Genomic DNA, 9,675 nt, shown 5'->3' with positions numbered 1-9,675 from the left:
AACTGCGTATACTCTGTATTTGATTACCTGACCTTTACTTCTTGATTGATTCTGTGCTTTAACTGAGCTTTGCACTCGGATTCATTCACCAATTGATTTTGCCTATATTACGGTATGCCTAAAATCCTTAAAATAAGAAAGTTTGAAACTTAATTGTCTGTCACTCTTGTAGGTCCAAACGTGTTCTTCATGTCTGTTATTTGAGACTGACACCTTTGACTTCTTAAATTGAGACAAGTCCAACAGAAAGCACCAAAGTCCGCTGAGGGACTACACAGCTCTTGATCAATCAAAACGTGTCTTCTGGAGAAAGATTTAATGGGTTTTGCGCATAGTCAGTGGTTACATAATTTAGGGTATGTTAGAGAGATCAGGTTACATATTTCCATATGTTATGTAGTGAGGCTTGTGTATTTACATCAGTTACATGGCGAGGATATAGCTTCGGCCTTATAAAGCATGTTCAGGCATTAGTTGCTAAATGACTCTCCAGTTGGCATTTGTGAAGCCTTAAAATATACTATATATGAGACACACGATAAGAAATTGGTATAATATAGGCAAAGCACAAGCAGTGTTATAATTGAATCAATAGATGCACACAACAAGATGCCTCTATACACAAACAATACATTTGTATACACAAAGTCACATCAACCCTGTTAGATTTCCTCATCATTAACTCTCTGTCAGCCCCAGCACATAGATATGTGGTTAGGTAGGCTCTGCAGCTTAGACCTGAAGATTAATGACTGACAGTTCACAGGTGGGGTAACACTTAGCAGACAGCCAAATACATAAGCTTAGATCAGATCCCACAGATAGGCAGCAACACCACAATTATCACCAGAGATTGGCCCCAATAAAGCACAACTGGCCAGAGGGACCTTGCATTCCCAAAACACCATAAAGTTAGATGCCACATGTAGTTAGGTACACTTAGCCAATCAGGACACGGCACACGCAGCTCATGCAGTGACCACGCACCTCTCAGGCTGGATACCTGGACACATTCTCGCTGGTCCAGTGACCACGCTAGGCTGTGGCCCGCCTGCACTCCTTATCTGGAAATTGTATCTGCGACTCCTTGTCAATAGTTCACATATTTCACCAAGGAAAAAATGTTTTATATGTTTATTGCTCCCATTGAAATGTATAAAATGTGGGTCATTTTGATGTTCTATGAGTCCTCAGACCACATGGATGTAACTGCTCTCCTGGCCATAACATTTATTAAACAATCTGTTTCCTGTTTTGCTAGACACCTCTTGTCTTTTTATGGTAAATCCTCATTCAAGCAACAGTTGGTGTCGACCACATACAGATAAAATATTGAAAGGGGTGTACTGATAGGAAAAGGGTGAGAAGTGGGAAAGAATATGGTTAAATCATGGGGTTAGAACAGGCTGAGAAACAGCTTTATAACAAAATAACGTCAGTTTTTTATAATATAATTTGTTTTAATTCGAATGTATATTTTTGTATTCATTTTACTGCTATTATTAAAAGAATTACATTTTATAAAGTCACCCCAGTGATGCCAAGAGACATAATTTCCCCTGCTGTCAGATCAAATGCAAATTAGGGGCATCGCACTATCCCCTTTCTGTACTTAGTCTCAAAAGACCAAGGCCAGCATTGTAATTGGAGTCACCACTCGTTGCTCTGAAGCAGTCTGCAATTTGTAAACATCAAGGATAAAAACGTTAACCAGTTACATTGTGCTCATCAATTCGAAAAGTCTGTGGAGCACAAATGGTGGCGAATCGCATTTCCTCCATTTTAAAATCTCCATTACGCAGTAAGCATCAACAAAAAAAAGTACGGTTAAAATCAGTAATTAGGCTGTCCTCACAGATCCATAGTAAATGATGTGTTTATTGCAAGCCTGCCGACCGGCTGCCAAGAACTCTTTTGCTTTTCTGTCGGTAGCAAAGAATAGCATATCATTTGCGTCCCCATGGGAACCAAGTGGAAGACACCTGGAGGGAGGATCCGTACTCAAACTACAATTCCCGGCAGCAATTAGGGGCGTGCCCCAGCTGTGCGCAAGCGCCAGCTCGCCGCGCCTTGATGTGCGCGCGCCGCACCCCGCATGACGTACAGACGCGCGCGCCCGGGTGGCGATGGCGGTGCGTGCACGCGCAGCGGCAGTAATGGCCGCTCTAGATCGGCGGCTTCCGAGTCCCGACGGCTTCGCCGGGCAGAGCTGGAGCTCCTGGATACAGAGCGCCGCCGCGCCGCTAGCCGAGGGTGAGTGAAGGGTCAGTCCCTCAGGAGCCACGCCCACAGACCCGGAGACCTTCTGGGGGTCGACGTTTCCCCGCCCGGGACCGGCCCGTTCAGCTAGCGCCCGCCCTAAAACAAAGGAGCCGCCAGGTCCTAATGCCGCCAGTTATGCTCACATTGCGCATGCGTACATCGCGTCCACGCCGTATGCCTGGTGCGCATGTACTTTTTGGTGCCCACCTGATTAGGCCGGATATCCGGAACCTGAAAGTGTTCCCGCCTCCATGGAAAGAGTTAAATATTGATGGTCAAGGGTTGAATAGAACATATGAGGTATCCAATTGGATATATTATGCGTGTTACATATGTTTGTGGATGAGGGTACATGCAGAAATTAAGGTGCTGGGTGATTCATAAAGTTATAGTTCTGATGTGTTTAAGGTAAGGGCTTTGATTTGATTGAGGAGCAGTGTATTTGAGGTACATTAAGAGTGGTTGGAGGAGGTCAGTACACGTGGATTTAAATATAAAGGATTAAAGTACAAGGACTAGTCTAAAAGTGGGCGAGAGAGGGCTGCCCTAATGACCCCGACTAATAATTGAAATAAACAAAGACAAAAAAGACATATTACAATTTATACAGACATTTCATACAAAGTTTTATTTAAGAACCATGCCCATACCTTTGCAGAATCATGAAACATTAATAGTTGGCGAATATTTCTTTCTGGAAAAGTGTGGTGACACTATTTACATATGAGGTGATGTAAGCTCACTACAGAAGAAGTTGGAGGATCCTTGACTGCCAACCCCACCCACCCAACTTAGGTGCCATAAAGGCACTCCTAGTTCTTTCTGTAAGTATTGTAGCCCTTTTTCAAAGGACTGAAAGAAGGGAGGGGTGCATAATGTAATGACTATAAAGAGGAAGAGACGGAGTGAGGGTAATAAAAATTAAGGGTGATGGCCTCCGCGTCCTTCATCCAAGACACAGACCTGCCAACTTCCCTAAAAACCGCACAGTGTGAGGAGGGGGCGGGGCTATGGATGAGTCGTGGCCTCATGCCGAGAAGCACCTAAGAGGCACATTTGACCCCACCCCGGCACCAAACCTCTTTCTTAAACATCCACAGTTAGAAGCCTCTGAATACGAGCTGAAAACCTTTGTTTACAGTGTTTTTCACCTCGTTTTTCCTGCCATTATGTGATATTGGCTCCTCACAGAGAGACCATGTGAGGTGAGCCAATTTCCTGTGTCACACAGTGGCCCCGTGTGAGCTGGCAGGTCTGAAGTCATTACAGATGAGAAACCAAAACTGAAATCCTTTGATGTCACCATAAGCTGCAGTCTTGACTGTGCAACACACATTTTTTTTTTTTTTTTTTTTTGCATAGGGAAAAAAAAACAAAATTCCACAACACCAGTGCTGAGTTCAGAACACCTGTACCGAGCTTTGACTGAAAATCGGGAACATAATCGAGGAGGTGATGTTCTTGGATCAATGCTCCATGCATTTCCATTCAGGAAGTGCCCACCCCTCTTGTGGAGTTTACATGAACAGGAAGATTTGGAGCATCATCCTACAACATCAAGATAATAGTAGATCTGATCCTTCTGCTGAGGGTCACAATGGTCACCTTCTTACTGCTTCCAAACTTTCCAGAATTCACAAAGAAGTAATCAGCCTTTTTTATTATTGTGACTGTTCGATGTAAATAAAAACAGCTCCTGTAACCTCTAGAGTACTCATAAATTCATCCCCCACATTAGACGAGGGAGAAAAGAAATAAGAACACATTATTTCTTGCTACTTATGAAAGAATTGACCTTGAGGTCAAAAGTTGTTTAAAAATGACTCCATCTTTCATAAATGTAATGTAATGGGGCGAACATCTTAAGGTCTCAACTTCCTAATTCTAAGAACCAAGGTAATGGCTTCTAAAACAATGGTTTTGTAAGATGTAAACTACAAGTCCACGCTTTCCAAAGACTCAGAAGGATGAAACTAAGACCCTTAGCATTGTAGGTAGATCAAAAGCTAGAGAGAGAGGATTTTTTTACAGGTCTAGGCAAAGCAGAGCTCTTGACGAGTCTCGATATCAGACAATCACAGATATACCTGCAAAAAAATCTCTAATTGCTTTTATGGCAAAGAAATAAGACTTGCATGTTAACACAAAGATTTACATGAAAACAAATTGTAAAACCGATGAGAATTCACAAAGAGGTGCACGTAGATTACAAGAAGTACACCACATGTTGAAATAATTAGTGTTTTGAATAAGACTGGTGTACAGAGCATCCAAGAATCCTCAATAATCTTTACCAAAGATGAGACAAGGCACTTCTCAGCTCCCAAACCAATAGTGTCTGTTGGAGTCTGGAAAGTAAAGGAGAAGTTTTAAGAGGAGAGGGAGATCTCCGTAGTACCCAAAAGGGCAGAATTGCCAGGTATTTCAGCAGAAAAAAACAAAATCTTCAAGGCCAATACAGAACTACCAAAATCAGTTTTCCCTCCTCCTGGTGCAACTTGTAGAGAACCTTCTGGATCAATGGAAAGAGTGGGAAAGCATAGAGTAGGTGTCTCGGCCACTTCATCACCACAGCGTCCACTCCCCACGCTCCCTCTTCAGGGACTCTGAGCAGAACCTGCAAAGAAGGAAATTGCTCTGTGTTTCAAACAGATCCCGTAAGATCCCCCTTAAGCATTTGCAAATGTTTTGAAAAGGTGCTGCAGAAAGAGTCAGATCTTGAAATTATGGACATTTCTTGCTCAGGGTGCCCGCTGCAAGATTGTTGAGTACTCTAATGTGGACTGCTGACAAGTTCAACAAGTTCTCTGCCTAAGAACCTAATTGGACAGCTATCATTTTGAGGCTCTTGGAACGAATGCTTCCCTTATTATTTATGTAGGATACTACTATTGTATTGTCAATCTTAATCAAAACATTTTTCTGCTTCAGAATGTGATGAAATTATTTCAGTTCTCTGAAGATCGCCATGAGTTTCCTTCAACGTGAAGATATTTGACCTTCCATAATCATGTGAATTGACATGATTTGCCCTGATTCTCCCCAACCTAGAGTGCCACTATTTGTCATGAGTACCAAAAGAGGCTCTTGATGCATAGTCATGCTTTTGAAAAGGTTCTGAGTGTTTACCCACCCCACCAAATTGTCCCTGACCTCAGGAGTTACAGCAACCAACTTACTCAAGGGATCCGTCACAATATAAGTCTTTTGGAGTCATCTTAAAACAGATTCATCTGAGGGTGCAGGTGAATCCAAGTCCTCTGTGTTAGGAACTGATTTTGATGACTTCCAATATAGGCGAAGAAGCTTGCTTCTTTAATGCTGCCAGAGTCTGAAGAACAATCCTCCTGATTCTTTCCTCCTCCTCTTCTCTAGAATTCCTTCTGCGTTGTGGTGAAGCAGAATGCCCAAATGACCCGGACAATGAAGAAGGCAATTGAATAGCATGCCTTCTTTTAAAAGTATGTTTGTCCATTCTGAACAAAATGAAAATCAAGCCAGCTGCTGCCTGAAAACCACAAACAAATATAGCGCCACACAGAGCATGAACGCTTGCCAAAAAAGGACATGCTGATCCCAGCGTTCCAAAATGAAAGGACATGCATGCACTGATGGTTCAGTCGCACCACGCGTGTGCAAGCTGAATCAGGACTCTCAGTAATCCGGCAGCTAGCTCCTTTTGCCCAAATGAAGATGCAGAGGGAGGCAGTAGTGCAGAAAACCCCAAGCCTTTCCATCATCGTCAGGGACACATACCCATCATCCGAAAAAGGACTTTAACAGGTTCTCTTTTCGGGCGGTATCGCTTCCAAGATGGAGTCATGCACCCCCTTCGCCTTGGCACAGAGATAAGCAAGGCCTCAAAGTGGCCCGAGCTAAGCGGGGATCTCCTGCACCCTAGTCCTGTCATACAGGAAAGCAAACAGGCGAAGACAGGATTGCCAGCCCCTTTACGGCATCTCGGTTGGGAAGAGGGGGCAAGCATTCAAGTTCCTCCTGCTTTGTTCCTGTTGTGAAGTGACGTCGCCTCAACTGTAATGACTTGTATGAGGGATGTAGTGGTAATTGATAGTGTGTACGTCTGACCTTTCATTTAGAGGCAGTCACTTGCATTGGGATCATTCACCCTCCAAACTAGCTAAATGTTTCTCATAGACCGGTTGGATCACTGCCTTTTCCCATGTGTAAATTCAACAGGAGTGTGATGGTTAGAGGGTGGTGTACGTTTTGGTAGGAATCTGGAGCACAGTAAGGGGGCAAGAGATTGAGGTAATGAAGACGGGTTAGAGTAAATAAAGTTTGTGAATGGGTTAGCTTGGAAAGACCTGAAGTAAGGAAGCCAACTTTTTATTATCAGTTCAAAGCACACGTGGAGACACATTGTGCACACCGAAACATTAGATCATTTTTGTTTGGTGGCGGGGTCAGTATGAGTCATGTAGCTCATTTGTGGGGTTTCATCCCAAAGCCACCCCTTCTAAATCAGACAATTGTAAAAGATAACTCAGCTGGAGATTGAGCTTATTGAGTATGATTACTGCTCATACTGTACTTGAGTTCTGATTTCTTTGCCACATCCTGCAGTTAATTTCAACTACACACAGAAGTGCCCAGTCTAGTATATTTAAAATATTGCAATATGCTGAAAATATACCCTTTGCAGCAAGTAACAGTGAGTTGCATCCTCATGTATTAAACTTGTTGATCCTGGGCAAATCATCCTATCATGTCAGCACTTTCTACCAAGCTTAATTGAAGAAATCAACATCAAGGGCATGCTCACAGGACAGGTACCTAGCATGGTATTTATTAAGACGTTCAAGGCTGTTTATCTACAGGTAGCTGGGTTTGTATCACAGTAGATGAACGTGCACCTGAAGCTTCATTATGCAGGACCCTTCCTGTGCTTCATTTCCTCCTTCCTAGCCACCAATAGGTCCCTCTTTCACAGCTCACAAAGGACAGAAAGCATGAGAGTAGCTTGCGTATTGAGAAAGTTGAAATTGTTGAGAAATCAACATTTGGGACAATGGTCCTCTGTAGGGCAGTGGATCAGGAGCCGTGACTGTGGGACAGGAGGCATAATTGCAGGAGAGACCTACAAAATGGGGGACAGCTGGTCACCCTATCCTGAAGAGTATGTGCTAAGGCAGATTTTCGATGTGAGGTGAGTGGTGCAGACCTGAATAGATTGAGGCATGTACAGAAGGCAATAACATACATAAAGTGAGGGCTACAAGAAAGAATTGGATAAGGAAATGCAGTACATATCCCTGCTGGGTTTGAAAGTTCAGACTGATGTTTTGCATGAATTCCTACTAAATAATGTTTCATACTGTGGTGTTTGCATGAATTCCTACTAAATAATGTTTCATACTGTAGGTGTTAAACCTATTATTAGTTCATTGCATTTCAAGAAGAACATCAAGTTCCATCATTATGATGTATTTTATTCCACATCAAAAATGTAACAGTTTTGCCAAATGGCTCCATTTCATCTCACATGATGATCTTTACTTTTTACCTGTCACCAGATTCCATTCTGGGCATTGTAGTTTATAATCCATCTGAAGTAAGAGTTGATGCATTCCAGCATGGATAGCGGTGTTGGTTAAAAATCTGTGACTGGCCAGTAGTGCTGCACATGATGCGCCATATGACGTTGCTGGAAAATAATTCTGGGACATCTTTCAGAAATTGAAGCTTGTGGCAAAGGGTACAACCTTCAGAGGTATAAATGGTACCTGAAGAAGAGGTTTAGATGGCCAGGTGCATAGACTTGAAGCTACATAACGCATGTCTAGGGTTGTTTGAATGAAGCAGGCACATTGAGATCGACTGTAGAGTGATGTACATAGATGATGCATTAGGCAAGGAGGTGATGCAAGCATAGTGAGTTAGTTTTATGGAGTGTCTGAGGTGAGGTTTCGGGAGATTGGCTAGATGGTTTGCAGATAAGGATTTGGACTTTGAATATGGATGGCTAATAGAGCTGGATATTTGCCTTTTCAAATGCTGTGATTTGAAGCTCACAATTTTGTATCCTGGCATAGATGACACAACGTTCCATCTTTATAAGGTTGACAAATTCAGTACCATAAATTAGGAAATAAAACCTTAGTTTTCTATAATGCTTAGAATCAATAGAACTGTAATTGAAGTGTTCTATGGTAAAACAGTATTGGAGGAGAGAATGTGAAGTACCTCACCATATGCATGAAGTGGGTTCTGGTGAAGTGATCATCTAGAAGAAATGTGTGATGAAGTTGTTATGCATAGATATTTTGTGGGTTGTAGACATTAATGAGCACAAACAGAGGATATGATTATAATGGATACTTGTGTATGTTCAAGGCATGTATTGGCCTGCTTGAATAGGTGTTCGCAGAGAAGAGAATTTGCCCTAAATGTCTAGGATTGGCAGAGGAGGATGAGAAGATTGCAAGTGGAGCATAGGGTCATATTTAGTGAATGCTGTTTGAACTCTGATCTTGAGGTAGAGGACAGGCATGATGGGTTTCTGAGGTGAGAGGGAATACAACATTTGTCTACGCAAAAGTTAGTGAGTGTGTAAAACTTCTTCCAGCTGGAGTAGTGATGATATATTTTCAGATCCCTGAGTAGAAATTGAGAAAAATTATGAGTTTCAAAACTGGAGACTGCTGTAATGTTAGTGGTAGAAAGGTTATGGCAGTCTGATTGGGCCTGGTATACTATCTGTTGTTGTGGAAAGTTCAGTTCTTCTACAAGAATAACTCCTTTTTTATGTTGTGTTTTTGTGGTGTTTTAAATAACAGGTGTTACTATTGCGCTTTTTTATTGTACTTAGTAGGCAGTAGAATATGCTTAGCTGTATTATCTCCATAAAGAGTAGTATATAATAGATAGGCCTACTGGCCCTTCCTACATAGGCATTGTACATATGTCTGTGTGTGGCGGTGGGTCCAAAGATATGGGTGTGGATTGCCCTCCTGATGTCTTTCACAGTGATGTGTTTGGCAGTTGATGAAAGCAATGATTTTGTCTTTTAAACTTAAAAACTAGTTTTTCAGGATACTGCTTCAACAGACTATGCCTTTCTTATGCACGGCTCCACAGAAGCCTCTATCATTTATACGTTATAGTTTATAGACAAGTGCAGCTTGACTGCTTTAACTGAAAGCAGAAAGCACAGCTGCAGGAGGGGGAATGAAGGCAGGTATGGTGGTGGGCTTGGTTAATGATCTCACCCTAGCAGTTATGAGCAGGGGCAGATGATCTTTGGACCATATATAACATAAAATTATAGATTTGTTTCAGAGTTACTGGGTGTTTTTCACCTTCGGGTCTTGAGTAACTATTTGATGTCTACCAACCCCTTAGTGAAAAACATCCCCATAACTCACAGTTACCCAACTAAAATTTTATATGTTA

At 42.2% G+C, this 9,675-nt stretch overlaps 1 protein-coding gene across 4 annotated transcripts in view; it reads left to right on the top strand.

The window, feature by feature from the left end:
- The first annotated feature begins 2,051 nt into the window (after window positions 1-2,051).
- Window positions 2,052-9,675, top strand: part of ATXN7L2 (ataxin 7 like 2) — a 57,135-nt gene continuing 49,511 nt past the window's right edge. For 2 of the 4 annotated variants that reach the window (XM_069238368.1, XM_069238369.1), the window contains exon 1: window positions 2,052-2,253. In XM_069238368.1, the coding sequence (XP_069094469.1) occupies window positions 2,127-2,253 (127 nt within the window). In that variant the 5' untranslated portion in view covers window positions 2,052-2,126. The remainder of the gene's footprint in view (window positions 2,254-9,675) is intronic. The other 2 variants (XM_069238366.1, XM_069238365.1) reach the window with 1 other exon arrangement.

This window comes from Pleurodeles waltl, chromosome 6 (assembly GCF_031143425.1).
Source record: "Pleurodeles waltl isolate 20211129_DDA chromosome 6, aPleWal1.hap1.20221129, whole genome shotgun sequence".
NCBI classification, from domain to species: Eukaryota; Metazoa; Chordata; class Amphibia; order Caudata; family Salamandridae; genus Pleurodeles; species Pleurodeles waltl.
The sequence above is the reverse complement of the archived record's forward strand: the minus strand, read 5'-3'. Positions and strand labels throughout refer to the sequence as shown.